General features: G+C 35.2%; 2 protein-coding genes across 2 annotated transcripts; one reads left to right on the top strand and one right to left on the bottom strand.

Moving 5' to 3' along the window:
• Positions 1 to 207: 207 nt before the first annotated feature.
• On the bottom strand, positions 208 to 19,190 carry LOC127832383 (cyclin-L1-like). The gene is made up of 11 exons (XM_052357835.1): positions 18,946 to 19,190; positions 18,755 to 18,829; positions 18,528 to 18,637; positions 11,316 to 11,436; positions 10,825 to 10,889; positions 8,996 to 9,095; positions 6,296 to 6,400; positions 5,950 to 6,070; positions 4,721 to 4,811; positions 4,504 to 4,551; positions 208 to 3,309 (listed from the first exon to the last, which is right to left on the bottom strand). Exons 1-11 carry the CDS (start codon positions 19,150 to 19,152, stop codon positions 2,967 to 2,969), a joined length of 1,386 nt encoding a protein of 461 aa, XP_052213795.1. The 5' UTR covers positions 19,153 to 19,190; the 3' UTR covers positions 208 to 2,966.
• A 1,158-nt stretch (positions 19,191 to 20,348) lies between these two features.
• On the top strand, positions 20,349 to 21,617 carry LOC127832398 (uncharacterized). Its single transcript, XM_052357866.1, has 2 exons — positions 20,349 to 20,653; positions 20,933 to 21,617. The coding sequence occupies exons 1-2, from the start codon at positions 20,642 to 20,644 to the stop codon at positions 21,233 to 21,235; spliced, it is 315 nt and encodes a 104-aa protein (XP_052213826.1). The 5' UTR covers positions 20,349 to 20,641; the 3' UTR covers positions 21,236 to 21,617.
• The last annotated feature ends 1,901 nt before the right edge of the window (positions 21,618 to 23,518 follow it).

Below are 23,518 nucleotides of genomic sequence, written 5' to 3' on the forward strand. Positions count from 1 at the left end.
ATGATCTTCCAATCAGTAGTCAATTTGTGCAACATGTTTTCTGATTATGCATATTGTCTCATTATGATGAGTCAAAATTGAGCCTTTCAATTTAAACACATTGTGTTAGGTACACATCTACGATAATTTCAATAGTAAAGTATTTCCAGGATTATTTGTTGAAACACATACACAGATTTGTAATTCAGAATAAAACAAACACACCTGTTAAGTCGTTATATATAGAATCTAATTTATCTTTTAGACTTTTTTAAAAATGGCATTTATGCAATGACTGATATACATGATTAAATTAACACAAGGCCATCTAGGCCGATCTATACAAATTAAAACTGTACAAAATCATGATAGGTATCCCTGAAAACAGAATGCATTAATTAAAGTGAAACATTCAAACATTTAACACATGAACATGAGCATCATTCGTGTTTTTTCCATACAATTCCAGGCAGTCTTTCAGGATTAAATGGAGAAGTGACTGATAGATGGAAGTGTGATTGATATATGAAGGTGTGAACTATGATTAATGGATTGATGTATGATTGATAGATAAAGATGTCATTATTTACGATAGTGGTTCAATTACCAGTATAGAACTGCTTGTACACGTGTGTTTTCTACTAGTGAAATAAATCAGATTTTGTAACTGGAACACATTTTTGTATCCAGCTTAAGAAAACTTAATTAATTTATTGAATAAACATTTCAAGGCATTGACACACACAAAATGAGAAATTACATTGAGACCATGTTTCAATAAAAGCTGCGCCATGAGCGCATGATACGCCCGTCGTTCGCCAATGAAGTAGTAAGGTAATAAATAACCCTTTGAATAATTTTTTTACTTCAGTTTATTTGTATTTGAATACATGGTTTATTTTATAAGTACATGAGCATGGAAATCACGAAATTTTGACGAACAAAGTCCCATAACTCTGGAACGACAATTCAGAATTCCGTCAAAAACGAAAGGGGATCAGGGTTTATCAATATTAAGATTGTGTTGAAATTTGAAAAAAATCCATCGAAGGATATTTGAGCTACAGTAGGACATTCAATGAAATCACGAAATTTTGACGAACAAAGTCCCATAACTCTGGAACGACAATTCAGAATTCCGTCAAAAACGAAAGGGGATCAGGGTTTATCAATATTAAGATTGTGTTAAAATTTGAAGAAAATCTGTCAAAGGATATTTGACGTAGTGTACGACATTAACAGACGGACGGACGGACGGACAGACGGACGCGGGGTATACCATAATACGTCCCGTCATAGACGGGCGTATAAAAAATCCATCGGGGGATATTTGAGCTACGGTAGGATACATGAACAACAATAACATTTAAGGTCACAGTGACCTTGACCTTAGAATGAATGACCTTGAAATGACCAGTGGTCATCTAAGTGTGCTTGCAAACCTTCATGTCAAGTTTGAAGACTCTATGTCCAAGCATACCAAAGTTATAACAATTTTAACATTTTAACATTTAAGGTCACAGTGACCTTGTGTGACCTTGACCTTAGAATGAATGACCTTATAATGACCAGTGGTCATCTAAGTGTGCTTGCAAACCTTCATGTCAAGTTTGAAGACTCTATGTCCAAGCATACCAAAGTTATAACAATTTTAACATTTTAACATTTAAGGTCACAGTGACCTTGACCTTCAAATGAATGACATTGAAATGACCAGTGGTCATCTTCTAGTACTGGCCAATCTTTATTTCAAGTTTGAAGACTCTAGGTACAAGCATACCAAAGTTATAACATGAAATAAGAACTTTAACATTTTTACATTCAAGGTCACAGTGACCTTGACCTTCAAATGAATGACCTTGAAATGTCCAGGGGTTACTTACTAGTTCTGGCCAACCTTCATGTCAAGTTTCAAGACTCTAGGTCCAAGCATACCAAAGTTATAACAACTTTAACATTTTTACATTCAAGGTCACAGTGACCTTGACCTTCAAATGAATGACCTTGAAATGTCCAGTGGTTACTTACTAGTTCTGGCCAACCTTCATGTCAAGTTTCAAGACTCTAGGTCCAAGCATACCAAAGTTATAACAACTTTAACATTTTTATATAGCTACAGTAGGACATTCAATGAAATCACGAAATTTTGACGAACAAAGTCCCATAACTCTGGAACGACAATTCAGAATTCCGTCAAAAACGAAAGGGGATCAGGGTTTATCAATATTAAGATTGTGTTAAAATTTGAAGAAAATCTGTCAAAGGATATTTGACGTAGCGTACGACATTAACAGACATACGGACGGACAGACGGACGGACGGACAGACGGACGCGGGGTATACCATAATACGTCCCGTCATAGACGGGCGTATAAAAAGTAAACTCATTGTCCTTTAACAGGGCACAGGATCACGTGACTTTGTGGGATTCACAATAACATATTAATGGATGTAAACACACCAGTAATTGGTGCATTTTTGACAAATAACTGTATAAAACAATCTTTCTTAATAATTTCAACTATTGCATAAAAGACCAATTTTTATGCTGCTTATGGCAATCTAAATCACATCAGAATTACTTTATTTAATATGCAGGTGTTCTTTTTCAAAACTTTTATGTGTACTGCATTAATTTTTCAGTTATAAATTTTGTCACGGATTTCAGACATATTCAAGCATTTGTACCTTTAGATATCGACACAAACTGTAAAAAAACTGTCTTTTATGCACTTACGATTTTTGAAAATTAATTTTGATAACTTTAAATATTTGCAAGCTCTTAATGGTGTGTTTACATTCTGTCCAGCTCGTGTGTAAACTCCTGAAAAAACTGTTGATTCTGCACCCTGATAATATTACAAGAAAGACAGCAATTCGCGGTGAAGAAACAAAACTATATAATTCTGCTGCCTTATTTTGAACATTTTTCATATTTGCACCTTTTTTAAAACGAACAATTTGAGACACTATTCCAAAAATGTTCATTATCTCCTATATTTGTCATACTTGTCGAGCCTGGAAGGGCTAGAGTGTCCATTTCTGTGGTGTTTCCTAGGATACCTATCCGGCGAATTGTATCTGTCCTTATTTTCCTTATAGTCACGATCTTTCCCTTCATTACCCTTGTCTATTGAGCGTTTCTTATGACTAGATTTGAAGCCAGGTGACGGTGAACGTGAGGCACTGTGGCTGTGTGATCTGTGCTTTCTCTTCCTTGACTTGTGTGTGTCCTTCGACCGTCTTTCCTGAGAGTATTTGTCTTTCTTGGCCTTGCGAGAGGGACTTTGGCGTCGCTTCCGCTGTAGACTCCCACTGGACCGGGAAGATCTACAGACAGAAAACACCATTTGCAATTCTGGAAGGTAAAAAATTAATATTTAATAGAAACAATAGATGTGTTTGTCAGAAACACAATTCCCCCTATTGCGCCGCTTTGAAGCCATATATTTGACCTTGGACCTTGAAGGATGACCTTGACATTTCACCACTCAAAATCTGCAGCAATGAGATACACATGCATGCCAAATATCAAGTTGCTATGTTCAATATTGCAAAAGTTATGACCAAGGTTAAGTTTTTGGACAGACAGACACATACAATGACAGACAAGACAGGCCAAAAATAATATACCCCCTATCTTGCGATTTGGGGGCATAAACAGGGTTATGGGCAGTAAGGTGCTCACCTGACATCAGAAGAAAATCAACTATTCTCAGAAGGTAGAAATCAGAAAAATAAAAAGTACATTATGAAATATAAATATTTAATATCTAGGCACATTTTTATTTTTTAGCTCGGCTGGGATATCATTGAACAAATGTTCTAACCAAGCAAAAGTAAGATATCACTAAAAATCTGACTTCTAAGCTTTTCTTAAATTCCACCAAAATTAAGTTTTTATCTCACAGTTTGAGCTCAGTATAGATTTCATTGGGACAAACATTCAGACTAAGTGTTTGGACAATCGGACAATAAAATTTGCCTCCTTAGTGCCAACTGCTTTTGCTTTGGGTTAGTGGTAGAAAATGTTGCACTAGGCAATGCATGCAGGAAAAAAGGCAATCACAAAACTTTAGGTGAGCTAAAAAGTTATTCATCATATAAATCCATTGTGTAAAAAGACAGAACTTGTTTGACATTAAATTTATTTGACATCTGAAGTTAGTAATAAAGGGTTTTATTGTAACCTAGCCGTTTCTAAATATAAACAAAATATGAAGAAATATGATCACATTTCTAGAACATTCATGAAAAGTATAGTTATGTGTTCATTCCTACATGTCATTATAGTAGTTATATTATATTGTCTTGTTGTCCATTGTAAATCTGGTCAGTAGTGCATACTGTTTAAGCAGTGAATAAATTGTTTACCTACCACACTTTTCATTTTTAGTAAATCCTCAAGTAAAAAGTACTTTATTTTAACTTGTCAACCTACCCAGCACTACTGTGCAGGAGCAGGGAAGGGGGAACTAACATATTTATATATTCAACATGAATACAGAAGAAACAAAATTATACCTAGATCCACTTCGAGATCTTGAGCGGTGTTTAGCCTTGGACTTCTCACTGAAATATAATATGCAAACTTTATTTGATGTCTTTTTTTATATAAATAAATTGGACAAATTTGAAGCTGATAACCATCTTAAAATTGTTTTGTTGTTCAAAATGTCATTTTATGAGCATTTAATAAACATGTACAACAATCGCTATAGAAATCTGCTGGACTGCCTACTTTCTTTCCTCTTGTTCTTTCTTGATTCGCTTTTTCAGTTCTCCAATAAGTGTTGTGGTGGTGGGATTGGGACTGACATTCTTTGGTGAGTCTAAAAATAATGTGTCAAACCAACTGATCTTTGGCACAAACGACTGACATTCATATAACACACAATAAATTTCAGGTTTCGCATTAACACAAATTAGAACAAGGGACAAAATTGTCACAAAACCAGGTTTTCATTGTGAAAAAAAATCTGATAAAGGGAGACAACTCAAACTGAACTTTTTAAATGAACAAACAAAATTAACACCCTTTGTAAGTTTGTTTTAAAATAAATCTATTTTTAGTCGTGGCGACCTTGACATTGGAGATATTGACGTGATTCTTTTGTGCAACACACCGTCCCATGATGGTGAACAAATGTGCCAAATGATTTTAAAATATCATAATGAATGACATAGTTATAGCCCAGACAAGCTCATTTATGGCTATTTTTTACCTTTGAACTCAAAGTGTGACCTTGACCTTGGAGATATCGACGTAATTATTTCGCGCGACACACCGTCCAATGATGGTGAACAAATGTGCCAAATGATTTTAAAATCTGACAATGAACGACATAGTTATGGCTCGGACAAGCTCATTTATGGCCATTTTTGACCTTTGAACTCAAAGTGTGACCTTGACCTTGGAGATATAGACGTAATTATTTCGCGCGACACACCGTCCAATGATGGTGAACAAATGTGCCAAATGATTTTAAAATCTGACAATGAACGACATAGTTATGGCCCGGACAAGCTTGTTCCGCCAGCCCGCCCGCCAGCCAGCCAGCCCGCCCGCATTCGCCAATCTAATAACCAGTTTTTTCCTTCGGAAAACCTGGTTAATGATTCAGTATAAGAAGATGTCACTGTGGTACCAAAATTGAAGCCAAAGTATTGAAAATACAAATTTTTCAAGCTTCCGTTTATTCTACGCCTGGAAGACTTCGTGAAGGCTTTTAAAGATCATCATACTGTTTGGAACAAAAATTGGTCAATTGTACTGTACATACCAATATTTCGCGTTTGATACCACCATACAGAAGATCAAAATCTAAGTTCATGTTGTCATAGATTTTCAAAAAAAAAATTCGTAAAATTTTCAGTGTGCATGGTGTAAGATAAGTTCTCTATTTAAGTCCTATTTAAACATCATGTATACCTATTTTTATGCCTATTCCTGTTAAGATGTTGACATACCATTTCTGGAGATTGAATTGGGACTGTCACGTTCTGAGAAGAGCCCTTTGGCTTTCTGTTTGGCCTCAAGCTGCACAGCGCGGGCAGCAGTCACCTTCTTCTCCAAGGCATCAGGGTTAGGCTGAAACAGCCGCCAATACAGGATCAAGCTACTAAAAACTTAACACTGATTTCACTGGACACCAGATATTAATCATTGGTAATTTTTTATAATTGTTATCCACCTGTTATTTAAAGACTCAAAGTATCTAATTTAGTTAAATTTGGTATTTGCTCGCTCAAGTTATGTGTCGTCCATACTTGATTTACTGATATCAATTGCAGCTCAAAACAAAAGGTGGGCTACCTTTTGCCTTGCATAGAGCCGGAGGATGGTGAGGCAGATGTTCCTTATCTCTTCCTCAATCACATTGAACAACTCAAACCAGGGAGGGCTGTTAGGCAGGGGCACCTGTACACAGAGAATACATGTTACACATCACAGAGGACATATAACAATACAACCCAGGGGGTGGGGCACCTGTACACAGAGAATACATGTTGCACATCACAGTGGACATATAACAATACAACCCAGGGTGTGTGGCTGTTATTCAGGGGGACCTGTACACAGAGAATACACATTACACATTACAGTGGGCACATAACAATACAACCCAGGGTGTGGGGCTGTTAGGCAGGGGCACCTGTACACAGAGAATACATGTTACACATCACAGTGGACATATAACAATACAACCCTGGGTGTGGGGCTGTTAGGCAGGGGGACCTGTACACAGAGAATACATGTTACACATCACAGTGGACATATAACAATACAACCCAGGGTGTGGGGCTGTTAGGCAGGGGCACCTGTACACAGAGAATACATGTTACACATTGCAGTGGACATTGAATAACTCAGCCAAGGGGGTGGGGCTGTTAGGCAGGGGAACCTGTTCATACAACCGTGGACTTTGAATACCTCAACCCATGGGTTGACAGAGAATACATGTTACAAATCAAAGTGGACATAGACCGACTCAAACCTGGCTGGGGTGTGGGCCAGTTAGGCAGGTGCAACTTAACACAGAGAATACACAATAAACAAGAGCACCGCCTTGCGGGTGCAGACCGCTCATCTATTTTCTTTTTAAAGGTGAAGGGACTCTCATTTTCAATCACAAAGGAGGGAGGGGTGGAGTGAAGAGGGGTGTATAGTGTGGGGTTGTGGACATTTATTACATTATCTTCCAAAAAAGCGAAAAAAAAAAAAAATTCGGGGGGGGGGGGGGGGGGGGGGGGGGGAGGGGGGGAAGGGCGATGGGGGGGGGGGGGATTTTTTGGGTGCGATGGTTGGACGGTATTTCAAACATAACTGTTTTAAAAAAAAAATTGGGGGAGGGGGTGGGGTATAGTGTGAGGGTGTGGTGGTCATTTGTGAGATGATCTTAAAAAAAAAAAAAAAAAAAAAAAAAAGGGGGGGGAGGGGGAGGTGGGGGGAGGGTTGAGGGCACGGGGGACGGTTTGGGTGGAGTCTATTGTGGTATGTCAGGTAAGAGTAGTTTCGTCAAAGTATCAATCAAATCTAATCATAAATTAAGAAGTTATGGCAATTTTAGCAAAATTTAATAATTTGACCTTGAGAGTCAAGGTCATTGAAAGGTCAAGGTAAAATTCAACTTGCCAGGTACAGTAACCTCATGATAGCATTAAAGTATTTGAAGTTTGAAAGCAATAGCCTTGATACTTAAGAAGTAAAGTGGATCGAAACACAAAATTTAACCATATATTAAAAGTTACTAAGTCAAAAAAGGGCCATAATTCCGTAACAATGACAATCAGAGTTATGCAACTTGTCCTTTTACTGTACCCTTATGATAGTTTTTGAGTGTTCCAAGTATGAAAGCAATATCTATGATACTTTAGGGGTAAAGTGGACCAAAACATAAATCTTAACCAAATTTTCAATTTTCTAAGTATAAAGGGCCCATAATTCCGTCCAAATGCCAGTCAGAGTTACATAACTTTGCCTGCACGGTCCCCTTATGATAGTTAATAAGTGTTGCAAGTATGAAAGCAATAGCTTTGATACTGTAGGAATAAAGTGGACCTAAACACAAAACTTAATCAAATTTTCAATTTTCTAAGTATAAAAAGGGCACATAATTCTGTCAAAATGCCAGTCAGAGTTACATTACTTTGCCTGCACAGTCCCCTGTTAAAAGTTAGTAAGTAAGTGTAACAAGTTTGAATGCAATAGCATTGATACTCACTGAGAAAAGTGGACCTAAACGCAAAACTTAACCAAAATTTTCAATTTTCTAAGTATAAGAAGGGCACATAATTCTGTCAAAATGCACGCCAGAGTTATCTAACTTTGCCTGCCCAGTCCCCTCATGATAGTAAGTAAGTGTACCAAGTTTGAATGCAATAGCATTGATACTTTCTGAGAAAAGTGGACCTAAACGCAAAACTTGACCGGACGTCAACGCCGACGCCAAGGTGATGACAATAGCTCATAATTTTTTTTTAAAAAATAGATGAGCTAACAAGAGATGTGTTTGTCAGAAACACAATGCCCCCTATTGAGCCGCTTTGAAGCCATAAATTTGACATTTGACCTTGAAGGATGACCTTGACCTTTCACCACTCAAAATGTGCAGCTCCATAAGATACACATGTATGCCAAATATCAAGTTGCTATCTTCAATATTCAAAAAGTTATTACCAAACTTTAACGAAGGTTAAAGTTTTGGTTAAATTTTTGGGACACACACAATGACAGACAGACAGGCCAATAACAATATACCCCCGATCTTTCGATCCGGGGTAAAAAATTATCGTTCACGCTTGCATTAAGAAAAGATGTAATATAACAGTTTAAACATTCCATATCAGAAAATAGATGTATTATATATATTTTAGCACAGCCATTATTTTCTTATATCAGTACTTAAAATTATGTAATGTATTTTTATCATGATCTGGTGAACATATTTTGAGACATTTCTAGCCTTCTACTTTTGAGGATACTTTAAGTTAACTTATCAACTGGACCTCTTACCTGTAGTTGCCTGGCTGCCAACCAGATACATGCACAGGCTATGGTTTCTGGGTGCCAGCGAACAAACACATCTGTCCGGAAACTGTCATTCATGTAGTTCCTGAAAGGAGATTTAAGTAGTCTCTTAAAGATAGAAAATAGTAACAAACACTCCACTGAAAAAAGTAAATTATTTGAACCCTTAGCAATAAAAACCAAGATAATTTTTCTTTTTTCCAAAGCTTATTACAGGATGTTTAACAAAACATTACTTACAGATTTGTATTTATTTAAAATTTCTTTGCAGCCATCAAAAAATAAATATATATAATAATGCTTCACAAAAAGAAAAATTGTCTTGAATTTGATGTGCAATAATTGTTTATAACCATTTTCCACTTAGTAATGTCTCCAATGTGTCAAATATGTAAATTGTGTTCAAATAAATTTCACAAATGAGTAAATATATGCTCACCTTTTCTGAGATCAGCATTTGAGAACTACAATCAAATATTATTACAGTTATAATAGCATATACATGAAACAATTAAGCCCCATTATCTCTCCAGTCACTCAAGTCATTGTCATCCTGCCACTCGATAAAACCATCTCCTCATAGAACAGCCTTTCAGTCTTCATACATTGGCGTTTGGACTTGATTCCTCTTGCAACATAAAACACCATCCATAATGTCATCTGAAATTCTAAGGACTGACAGGTTAAACAGTACATGCAAACGAGTCAGTTGATGCCCATTACTAACTTAGCATGTACTTGCAACGCTTCCATTTAAGTTAAAGATGAATGAATTTTGAAAGATAACGGCAATTATCTCTTATTCCAATAACAAAAATACTGTTGAAAATTCTGTATGCTTGATGTATTGCCGCTCTGTAATAAGCAACCAAATATGCTCTCTTAACCTCAAGCATAATCACATTATGTTCATCGCCAAACACATCACACAACTAGGTTGAACTCCAAAGTTTGCTACACGGTCGAATTTTGTTTTCCAGCTGCCTTTACTCCATGTCCAAGCACAACCCGAACTGATACCTTCTCTGCCACCTGTCCATACCAGCATATTCCATTACCATGTCGGAGCTAGGGGCTTCTGCCCTGTTGCAAGACTGGGCTGCATGGTCGAGCTGAGCAGATGGGCTTTTAACCAGAGGCTTTGAGTGCACATTGGCTACCCACCTAATCTGGGGTAGGCAAAAGGAAAAATACAGAATTAATCACACGTGAACTACCATGTCCTTAACAGAGTTCACATAATATACTTTTAACTCCTCACATACTTGACACATTGATAACAGTAGTGTGAAAATGGTTCTAGACAAACTATTGCAAAACATAGAAATTAGAGTGCATATATGGTTATTGTTAAATTGACAATGCTGTCTCATCAATAATATTACTTATGTTAAAATGTGTGTACTTACAGTAACAACTCCTTTTAATGGAAACTGATACATTTTCCTGTTTGTCTCCAAAAACCCAAACCCTGACTTTACAGTTAATCCAAGGTATTAGGTCTTTGACCTTATTTACAACAGGTAACATTACTGTTGTCCTGTCTTTCATTTTGATGAGGTGCATGCTAATTGTAACTAAAATTACATGTAGAAAACCATATCTAATGTACCTATCCCTGAAAAACTATCATAAATACAAATCTTATGTGCCATTATGCAACCTAAGTGACAACATACAGATAATGGTGTTTATTGCTTACGGACAGAAGCCATATCTAGAGATACACCAGCTGTGTGATTGTCTTAATAGTTTACAATTGGCACTTTATAAAGTATTTGGTGAATTCAGAAGAACGAAACCCCTCAACTTACCATGCACATTGGACCAGTTTCTGATTCTGGTGCGCATCCAACACTTGCAGATACATGACAATCACCTGAAATTGACAATGCATATGATAATTTCACAAGTGATCAGATGTTCCAAACAGACATGCAAAGATCAGGACTATTTTTAGGAAGTTTTTATTTGATGTAACGCAACTTATCCACTAAACAATGATAGATTTTTACACCACCCAAACTCCCCAATCCCAAACATTTGTCAAACAGAAAAAATGTAAGAATTAGTTACAGTTTTAAGCCAATGTCACAATTGTGATTTCAAACATACAAGTTCCTAGAAATAGTCCTGCATTTTGACCTTTGACCATGACATTGATGCTGCCCACTTCGTGTTATGTGCTCTGAAAGAACCTGTGTACACAAAAACTTTCAATGTGCAATAACAAATGTGAAATAGTAGTCGTAAAAAAGAGTGTATACTTGGTAGCAAATTACCCAAACAAAAGAAAGTTATCTACCTTGTGTGGATGCTTCACATGAACACAGAAGCCCAGCTCCTTTAGAACTCTTCTTTCTGCTTTAATCACTTGATTTTTCAAATTGATGTAGCTTTGATCCAAAACCAAAGGACGGATATTTCTGAAATGGAGCAAAACACACGATAATTTGTTATAAGTATCTAGTTTCTGATATTCTATTCATGGTATGTTCAAGTAATATTGACGTGAAATACACATTGTCTCATTTTTTATATGGAACTTCTGAAATGGTACACTATGAGAAACAATTGAGCTGTCAGAAAGAGTTTAACAGCTTGAAAGGTCTGCAATAATTAAGGAATTCTGGATTTAGGGCTTTCAATGCCAATCACCATTGATGCCAAATGCAGGGTTGGCATAAAACCAGGGTTTTATAGTATTGACCGGCCCGGGCGGGTAATACTGGGAAAACCCGGGTTTTACTGGGCAATAGTGGGCAATACTGGGTAATAAAAATATTGCAATATTGTATAACTTATACGATAATAATGAGTTTGTACATATTAAAAGAACATATCCATTAACAATTTGTAACTATAAGTTACATTGTCAACTTCTAATTCATGTGAAAACGTATTCATAATTCCTTCTCATTTTCATGATGGAAATTCTTTTTCTTTGTCTGTTTGGATGGGCATTACTTGGGTATCGAAGATATTACAATATTATACAACAGCACAACTTGCATAATGATAATAATGATTAAGTACATAGCAATTCTATTCTATTATTTACACTGTTAACTTCTACTTCATGTGATTGCATATTAATAATTAATTTTTTTCTGCAAAAAAAGTGCAATTCATTTTGTGTTTGTTTTGGATGGTTTGGATGGGCTTTACTGGGTAATAAAGATATTACACAATTATATAACTTATATAATTATTAGTCTCTATAAAAACCAGTGTTTTTTTTTGATGAAATATTCTGCGTTATTCGGCCCCATTCCCCCATCTCTAGAGTATATATTTTTCCCCAAAATATTTGAAAAATTCCCCTCTCGGAAGTGTAATTCAATTTAAATCAATACCTCATTTAAATACGTCTTTCATTACGAATTTATTTACTATAATTTTCCTGAACTGCTTCATCAGCGTGTTTACTTTCTTTTAGCCTTAACTCCTTTAATGTTTTAATCTCTATGTAAGGTGAATTATAGTGTTAAAACTTGATTTTGTAATGTTACTTGCTAAGCATTGAAATTTCCCCTTTTTCCCCTTTTAGGCGCGAATTTTCCTCCCTCAGGGGACCTGACCCCTTTCCCCCAAAACTAAAAAAAACACTGAAAACATATCCATTAATTATGAATAATTAGAAACTATTTGTTACATTTTAACCAACTACATCATGTGGAAAGTTTGCAATCCTATAATACTTTATTTTTACATAAATGAAATTCAATTTAATGGTCTTTATGGACAATACTGGGTATAACTTGGTATCTGTGTTTTATCTGATTTACATTTTATTAACTCGCATTATTTTTCTAAAAATATGATATATGCAACAGAATGGTATTTATGAAGGAAAAGGGAAATGGGTAGAGACATGAGGTATTATACATGTAATATATCTTTTTATCATTCATATGCTTTCAGGGCTTTCCTTTGACCCGAGCTCCCGGGTTTTGATGCTTGAAAATTACAGAATACCCTAGTTTGACTCTTGAGAAAATTACGTCATGCGTCACATTTGACCCAGGGGAATGTACCGACTTGCGTCAAAGAGATCATAAGTTATTAAGAGTATAAATCGATAATTGGCTTGGGGCGGAGTATCTTTTGGTAGACGCTAACCTATATCGCCCGTTTGAAGCACAAGTCCGCCTAGTAAGCGGAGTTTTGCCCATTGAGAAATCTAATAATGACCAATTAAAACACTGCTGGTTTGATGACGCGTGTATCAACGTTCCATTATTTATCTGAGCGTTTGTTATCAGCTGTTTGCAGAAACGACATGCATTCAACCCACCAAAACAGAATGGACTCACCCGCGTCAGTTTTAATAATATCCAATATATAATTATAACATCCCTATCCACAATACTTTGAGAAATACTTCCACAATATGTCAGAATGTATTTCCAATGCTGAATACAGTGTACCCAACCCTGTTTTATTCCATGTTTGCTCCGTTCAAAGACGCGCGAAAGTTATGCTGGCATATGTACTGTCTACAAAGTAAATTTACACGCTTTGCATCAGAGTTGCTAATAATAACCATAGAACTGGTATAACTGACCGTGTGGCAAAGTGACAAATTTGGATGCTGCATCTGCTAATTGATTACAACATAGGTGTAATAATTTACCATTTGAGACGGCATAGAAAATCGGCGTGTTTGTCGCACGTCCTCGGTAGAGATGGCACATGAAATAATTAAATCCGGATTTGAGCCGTCCAGGGTCGATTTTGAGATGATAGGAAATCCAATTAGTTAGTTTAAGGAGGTATTTTGATGGTAAACGGCTGGCACTGACATGAGAAGTAACTGACGAAACATCTTTTGTTTTGTTTTAAAACATCTTCGCTACTTTCCCAAAACCGTACCATTCTACGAACGTTGCTATAGTTGTCCGCCAACTATAAATTATCTATTAGCAAAGTAAAGCACTGCAATATCATACTTAAAACAATATGTCAACCGAATTATATATTAATTGCGTATTTGCTAGGTTACTTGTTACTGGCTTTCATTTTCTGCAGACAAACAAAACACATATTTTATTTCATTCGCAAACGACGTATCTCTACCCGTTTTCGGATACGGTATGGTTCGTCGAATTTAATTTATTTCCAACGGTCTTTATAACATTTTTTATAGAATGACAAATACACATGCGGTGTTACGGATGGTCTGATTGATAAAATTTTGCATTGTACTCGCAAGAAATTGCACATAGAAAGAAAATAAAGAATAACAATAAGCAAGGGCTGTAAGTGCTCTGCCCTCTATTCCCTTTATCCTACGGTCTCTGAATCTCTGCTTAATTTTCTGTATTTCAAATTTGGGACAATTGACACCCCTGATATATATTACATGTATGTCACTACAAGTGCGAGTGTATTTTTCACAATGTTGGTCACAATGTATGTTTGCATTATCTCTTTTATTGACTGGAATATATTAAGAAATAAATGTTTAGATATTTGTAAATTTGTTGCTTTATATATATATATCTCAGTAATTCGCTTTAAGTACAAAAGATCATTTACTCTCCTGCGTTATTATTATGACTCATACAAATTTGATTTTGACTCTTGAAAATTTGGTCCCAAGAGTCATTGACTCTTGAGATTGGAGGTCTAAGGAAAGCCCTGGCTTTAGTTGATCTCATGTTGCATGAAGACTCATGCCCCAATTTAGTGTTTTAAATTATTGACACAGTTTTGTGTCATCATTTATGACACTCACACAGTTTGTACAACTAACAATAACACTGGGCCACTTAGATAAACATTGGACCTATTTGGGCCACATAAGGGCCCTATTAGGGCCAGACAAAGGCCCTCTAACTGTTTATTAGGGGCCTTAAAAGATACACAGACTAGTGCCAATTAGGGCCCTTCCATAAACTGTGAAAACATGCTTTGATTGCTACAGTAAGTGACAGATTACTGTTAATTGTGTTTCAATATAAAAAAGTATTTCTTCAATGATCCCTCATTATCAATTCTGTCTTTAAAGTTTAATGACTGTTTTTGTAATTCTTTTGTAATATGCACAAACATGAAACCTAGAGATCCTATTTGGGGATTCTACAGCATTTGCTAACTCTTTTTTCTCTACAATAGAGCCTAGCTGAGAATTAAGGATGATAAAAAACAAGTACAACTGCATGTTTAATGAAGAAAAAATAGTATTTCCCAGTATTGCCCCCTTTCAGAGTATTGCCCCGGGCGGGAAAAAACGGGTTTTCCCGGGGGCGGGTTTTTCGTGCCAACCCTGGCCAAATGTGACTTATTTGTGAAAGTGGCAATATTTCTTTTAGAGTCGTGAATTTAATTTCTGACAACATAATTGTTGAATGTAATTATGTAATACAGGGGATCTTATATTGTACAGTCAGGTCGTCAGTTCCGAAAAGTCGCCAGTTCCGAAACAAATTACATTTCATTCAACATTGAAAAATAAGTCTTACCACTTATGATTGAACAAATTGTACAGCCATACACCTTAATATTTGATGATTTTTTTCGCAACAAACCGGAAGAAAATAGACAAATGTAAACAATTTGAATTGTCGAAACGCTCGCAGACATATTTTCGAATGGCGGCTAAATCCTGTCTTCGCGATCGGTCATCGGAAATTAGAACACGTTTGCTTCTATAACGGATTGTGCATGGTAAGTGATCTTGGTATTGATTTGAAGGTAATTTATCAGGAAATAAGAAAACAATAAAATTTATACATTTCCAGTCAAACTGTGAATTTAGAGTCTCGAAAATGACTCACTGCCACAGTTATCAGTTCCGAAACAGACATGAAGTAAACCAGGGGTAATCTCAAACGAATTGTCAACTGTCAAACACCGTTAAGTGATATTGTAAATTTTATTATTGGCCTTTACACTTGGCCTGGGATGAAATGCTATTATTTTAAATGCTTAATACTGCTTGAAAACAATGTAATTATATTTGGTCCCAAGCAGCATTTTTTATATTGCATTATTGAATAGGAAACATGATGTTACTACTATGAAAACATGTGAGTAGAACTTACTAGAAGCAACAGGGGCTTCAAAAAATTATGTAACCATTCATATATGAGCATCTAACTATTAATTACTTTATACTGTTTGAAGCAAGTTGCACTGCAATTTTATTTTTAAACATATATAAATACATGAATCACATCCCATACAGGGTGATAACAACATAATGTTTACCCGAGAATGGTTATGTTAACCTAACCCAGTTTAATCAACCTGTATGGATGTGATATTTATTTTATTATACTGAACAAAGAAAACACAACAACTTAATAAGAGAAACACAATTGAAAATTGCTTGTTTATTCCTTTACTAAGCACTCTGGCACATACATTTCTGAATGTATGGAGGTTTAAAAGGAAGGTTGCTGGTATTAACTCATGGACAAAGGAAAACAATGTATTTCAATTTAATTAAATCTGATTATAAAAATTTAAAATTGTGTGATTTTATTTTTGTTTTTGTTTAAACAAATATGCAAATGCCAGAAAGAAAAATGAAGTAAATGCAGTATATTTATATATTCACTTGATGCGGAAAACTAATGGTGCTATTTTCAGCTAAAACATGGTGATATAATAATGTCGCATGTGACTGTAATATTGGTAAATGGGAATTGACATGTGCTAGTCACGTGAGGTATAATTAAAATAGTAAGACTGATATCATTATTTTTTCAGTATTGTGGAGGACGCAGACGTGCCCCGACAGGCAATGGAGGAAATGCAGCAGCCCAGACCTTTCACCCATGCATCTGTGATGTGTTTAGCTCTACCCATGTGAATTTACGAGTGTTATACACTTGCCAAAGCTCTCCAACAGTTGCTAATTTACCAACCTTTTCCTTACTTTATTTTAATTGGTTCCTAGTTTGTTTGTTTTTTTTTCTAGTTTTTACCAATAGCTTGAATTCCTATTTGTCTAGAAATTGATTTAGTTATTATTCATATCCAATTGACTTTTTCATATTTTGAATTGATTTGATTTGTGAGACTGGGTTCATCCACTCTGAAAAAAGAAATGGTATATTTTAATAAAATATTTTAAATCCAGTATCTGGGGCAGCAGTCTATATATGTCGTGTTGTAGGAAAGTTAGCCCATGTTCCACTTATATTTTGTGGAATAACTTTGCACAAAACATCACTTTAAATGTTATTATGTATATTTTGCTTATCCTTTAAAATAGATTTCTTAGTCAAGTGAGATTAAAACACCTTCATAAGCATATTATCTGGACAAAACTTATATGAATATTTACTACAATGAAACCTTGACATGCATTGTGTGCTGTTGCTTCCTTATACATTCTCATAGTTTTGTGTGACAATACTGTATGGTATGCTATCAAGAGTTGATTCATACAACGATAGGTTGTTTTCATTTATTTTTACTAATATTTCAGTATAAAAAAAATGCTGTCCTATACACGCATTAACACTACATATATATATGTATTTATTTTTTATCACTGCCTTTTGCATTAAAATATACCATCTATGTCGGAGCAGAGCAGGACTGTTCAATTATTTTATACTCTTTGAGAAAACTGGTCATTGTTATTTGCATTAACTGTATTTTGAATTGTCATGTGCAACCTACACAGGTTGAAATCGCGCATTATTTTCTGGTTTCATGCAATTGTTTGTTTAGAATCTCTAATTTGCTCTGAGAATTGAAACTTTCCTCTCAGAAAGCTTGTTTTGTCTCCAGTGGACAAAGGCTAATCTAAGATAACATGGGGCAACATTAGATTGTATATTATAGTATATTTTATGCAAGTGCAATTGTGTGATCTCAGGTAGGGCCCATTTTATTTCGTTTGATCTATTCCTCCTTCTTGTTTTCTATGTTGTTGCTTGGAAACAGTATACTGTATATTGTAGTACATATGTATATTATATGCAGGTGCCCTTAATTGTGTGATCTCAGGTAGAGGTCCATTTAATTTTTTTTATTTTTTTTTACTTTTTGCTTTCTTTATTGTTATAGTTTTTTTACAAAATCTGTGATCAAAAGCTAGTCTGGTTATATTGTTATGAACGTTAAATAAACTATTTTGACAGTTCGAGTTTGTTTTGAGACGATCCCTAGTCATAAAGTGCACCTTCTGTCACGTGATTCGCTATTGGAGAATATTAACCGGAAATGGAGATAGGTTTCGGTTTAGAAATAACATAAACACTCATTAATATTTAGAACCAAATTCAAAATCAAGGTAAGCGAAGCATAGTGGTTAAAATTATATGAAATACGCCCTATATCCGAAATTAAAATCGATCGCCGTTTTAAAATATACATGGGTATTTTCGATAGTGATTCGGAACTGACGACCTCACTGTACCTTTACTAGAGCATACTACGAAACCACATGGCAATATAGAAACTGGGCCCCAATGGGTTAGGTGATAACATAAAGTTGTAAAGAATCAATGAAATATAAATTTAATATAATAAAGCAGATTACTTAAAAACTTACTTTTTATTTCTAACTTGTTTAACATGGTGGAATGTATTGATGACATCTCTTAGTCTTCGTGGACATTCTTCAATCTTTGAGGCAAGATTAACACAGGCCATTGCAAGTACCTAGTCAAATGGAATACAAATAAGCCACAATGTTAAAATAATAACAAATAAGACCGCTGGAATACATGGTAGGCAGTTAACATTTATCTTAAAGACCATTACTATCACGTGACTTACCTCCATATTGTGCTTGACAAAAGATTTTGAGTAGTAAAATCTCTGGAATAACACTTGTCCTGTTGCCATTGCCACCTGAAAGACAAATAATAGTATCGTTTTTACTAGTAAACACCCTTATTCCTAACTGTATCAAATGTAAAGTCTTAAGGATATACAACGTTGAACTTGAACAGCAGTGCGCACTTTACCTGTGGTAGCTTGAGCAAAATGCCTGACGTTTGTATAAGCTCGCAACCCAGTATTCTCAGATCGGTTTCAGTATCTATATCAAGTCCATCTTGCATTGATGGTGTTGGTGAAAGTTTTTCGTCTGGTATCAATACGTTTTCTAACGTTATTATAATAGAACTGAAGTCTCTTTCCATCGTTGGGCCCTTCGACTTTGTTTCCGCCATCTTTGATCGTCAAATAACGTTTTCTATTGTATTCCTTCGCACTATTAATAAAGATATATATGTTTTGATAAGTAATTGTTGTTTTTAATTTTTGGAAGCCAATATTTAATCTCCTGTGTGCCCTTTAGGACATGATAAGACAGGTACTGTCGTATAAAATAGGTGGAATTGGAACGAACTCTTTTTCTTACACATCATTTGTTAAAAATAGATTTTCTTTCTCGGCGTTTACCAATCGGTCTCGGGTCGTTTCGCCCTTAATCCCGTTCGCCCTCTGTCACCCCGGGTCGTTTCGCCCAGGGTCGTTTCGCCCTTACAAGTGGGTAGTTTCGCCCTTATTTAATTATTATGTAATATTAGGCTTTTGTAAATGATTCTTTCGCTCCGAATAGTATTTGTTTAACATATATGGAAAATTAAGAGTTTTAATACAAATTTTATTATTAATTGCAATTTTAATTTAGTACTTGTTTATCATATATGGTAAATTAAGAATGTTTAATTATTACAAATTTGATGTTTGCTCAATTGTCCGTTTGATTTTAATTGCAATTAATTAACGGAAACGTTATGATTAATTGTGTTACAAACGTAAAGTATTACGATTAATTAGTTTGGCAGATGATGCATTGATTTGCCAATTAAAATAATTTCGGGACCAATTTAACAATTATCAAACACACTTAGATCGGAAGACGTGTGATCAGATGATTGACTAATTACTAGCACAGAAACATCAAAAGGAGACATTATAAAGGCATGATATTGTTTTTATAAACTTTAAGCCAGTTTGCATCTTTTGATCTCAAGATATTCGCCGAAAGTGTATATAAAAAGCATCTTGGCCATGGCAGCGTCATTCGTGAATTTATATTTCGACACGTTCTTATGGCAGACGAATTGTGTATTTCGTGTGATCGGATAGTCTCACCTCGCCAACATGCCATCACATGTGATTTATGTGACAGATGGCAACATCGGACATGTGATACAGGTACGAGATGCTTATCTATTTTATTTATATTTCGTGTCGGCGCTATTTGTCTGCATGTTGTCGTTGTTACAAAATACGCTGTTAGTCATAACATTTTATATGTAATAAAATTTTCATAGTTTAATAATTAATAATTCTGTCCTTTCTTCGATTTGCGGTATTAACAAATATTGCTGTACGACGCGTTTTTCCTGGCGTTACTATCAAGGGTTGTGTGTTTCACTGGACACAGGCTGTTTGGCAAAAAGTCCAGGACCTTGGGTTAGTAACCACGTACAGACGTTGACAGGCACTGTACAACTACATGAGGCAGCATGATGGCTTTGCCCTTCCTACCAGCTGCACACATACGGGAGACGTTTGCAGCGTTGAGAGACCGCGCGAACACTCCGCAGCTCGATGCCCTCGTGACATAGATGGATCGTCAGTGGTTCCAGCACGTGCTGTTAAATCCTGAACACTGGTCCATATTTAGGCGTTCAGTACGGACAAACAATGATGTCGAAGGTAAATAATAGTATTAACATGCGATGTTCTTACTTGTACACCATATTGCTTATGAATATAATTAAATATAATTGATGCTTATGTGCACGTATAAAATTATCAAATCATATATTATTATCCATTATAATAAAAACGGAAAAGCGATGTTCTTACTTGTACACCATATTGCTTATGAATATAATTAAATATATTTGATGCTTATGTGCATGTATAAAAATATCAAATCATATATTATTATCCATTATAATTTGTTTCTTTTTTTTATGTTGGCACCACAAGCTGAATACTACCGTTAGATATGGTGGCTGCTCCATCTACGTTCTTGTACCAACCTTGATGACTGAGGCAGAGATCGTCGCTATCACAGTAGCTGCCGACGACCTGGATCGTGATGTCGCAACAAAATACACCAAGTTGGAGGAAAAGATACAATCCCTGTGGGACAAATACATGGGGAATGAAGTAACCACAACACATTTTTTAAAGTCCGTGTCCAGAGTGTACGGGCCGTCCGACGACATGACGGCAGACTCAGTTGTCGGATTGTCTGGGGAGTGGATAGTGTTATCAAACAGACGATGAAGTCTGTTACGGACATTAAAATAAGCAAAACTAAAAACAACTGTTGTAAAATACAACTGATTGTGTGTGTATTCTACCACATTGTATTCAATGTAATTTTGATGTGATTTGCTAAGTTGTTTTATGTTAGGTAAAATAAGATGTATGTCAAATTAGTGTGTATGTGTGCTTCGACACTGGATTGAATGTTTTGTTTATTAATGAATATAAAATGAAATCTGTATTTCGATGTGATTTTCTCAGTTGTTTTATGTTAGATAAAATAAAATGTATGTCAAATTATTGTGTATGTGTGCTTCGACATTGTATTGAATGTTTTGTTTATACATGTGTATTCTTATTATTCATATTAGAGCTATCAAAATATATGCAATATAAATAACTTTGTAGTTTGTTTTATTTCAAAAGACAAAATAAACAGTAATTAAAATAATCACTGGTACCTTCATCCTTCTAACTAATGCTATGAAGAACAACAAGAGCGAAGTGTCTGCAACCTGCAAACTATGTGGATCAGATGATGAAACAAGGGAACACCTACTGGGGAGCTGCTCGGCTCTTAGCCAAATCAGAGAAGAAAACTTAACACGATTGAAAGCAATTCTATCAAATGACAACATATTCACAACTATCACACAAGATTCTGGTATGTTAATTCAGATTATTCTTGACTGTACCCACTCATCGCTGAATGACCACGTCATATTGTCACGAGATCAAGAGACAGACATAGAAAGATGGTCCCAAGCCTACTGCGAAAGACTCGTCACGCACAGAGCTCAAATAATAAGTAGCAAATAATGGGTATCCAAACGGTACATAGTATCCCTTTGAATAATATAACATAATTATAATGGTCCTCTCGCGTTTTCGTTTTTTCGATACTATGCACTAGACCTAGTTAACTAAATTGATGGCCGACCGCGTTTTTTCGTTGTATTTTGTAAATACTAGTCTGGTTATGCGCACTAGTTAACGTTGAAAAAGTAACGCTTGAAAAAGCTGAAAATTATGTGTGAATGAATGGAAAAACCCATCCTCTACAGGGGAGTGCTCCCATGCCAAAGGGAGGAAAATCCACGACAAGACAAGACAAGACAAGTGGCCGATGTGGCAAGAGAAACACCGCATAACTCCGGAAAGCTCAGTAAGAAGCAATCGTCTTTGCTCTAATTAGAGTGTTTTTTTATTCAATTTAACATACATCTCGTATACATATGAAAACAAGGTTATACATTGACAACATCTACATATCAATTATTGTTATTAAAGTATGTTCATATTATATACATTTCTGCATAAAAGTTGAAGTCAATTTTAGAGATGATGCTAAAATATTATATATAAAAAGAAAATGTGAAGAACGATAGAAAATTTCTTAAGGGGTTTCAGTAGGGAAGAAACATGGAAAAGGTAAGACGGAAAGGAATACTACGATATAGGCAAGATCATTCAGAGTGTGACAAATTTCTGCCATTTGTTTTTGTGTAAGTCTATTTTATTTTTTTCAAACGCTATTATTTCTTCCAATTTTATTTTCATTGTGAGAGCTTTTTTGAAAATCTCAATATTTAGAGATTCGTGTCTATTTTTATCACTGAATATGTATGATTTCATAAGAATGAATATGTAGTTAATTACCATATTATTTGCACCACCCTTTTTGTCCCAAATACTACGTCAAGCACGTTAAGGTCAATGTATATATCTTTACTTGCTAAATAGTATTCAAGATCTCTCCATATTGGTTGTACAATATTACATTCATACAAAATATGTATTAAACTTTCTTTATAACTAGCACAGAATGAGCATAGATTTGAAGGTGTTAATTTACATTTATACAGGTATGCATTAGTAGGTAATGTACGTTGGAGAATTTTGTATTGAAAGTTGCGTAAGTTATTGTCAATAGTGGCTTTAAATGGTATTTGATACGTGTTCTTTCAATCAATATTGTAGTTATACGAAGTCATGATGCTTTCCCATGTTTGCTGCTGTTTAGTTTTATTTTCATCAAAGGTTTGTTGTAGGTTATATAAATATTTGCATGCTTTCTTTGTACTAAGCACCTTTTCAAGTAATGTGTCATGGTTGTAGTTAAAAAAATCTTGTTCACTTAGTTTTTGATTGTAGCTTTTGGGGATACTTTTGATGAGTGTGTAATACTTGAGGTAATCATTTGTAGGAATATCGTACAAATATTTAAATGTGTCACAGTTGTAAAAGGTTTTCGACCTGAAGTCAAATATGTGTTCTAAGAATTTAATGCCTCTGTTATAC

The sequence above is a fragment of the Dreissena polymorpha genome, chromosome 5 (assembly GCF_020536995.1).
Source record: "Dreissena polymorpha isolate Duluth1 chromosome 5, UMN_Dpol_1.0, whole genome shotgun sequence".
Taxonomy (NCBI): domain Eukaryota; kingdom Metazoa; phylum Mollusca; class Bivalvia; order Myida; family Dreissenidae; genus Dreissena; species Dreissena polymorpha.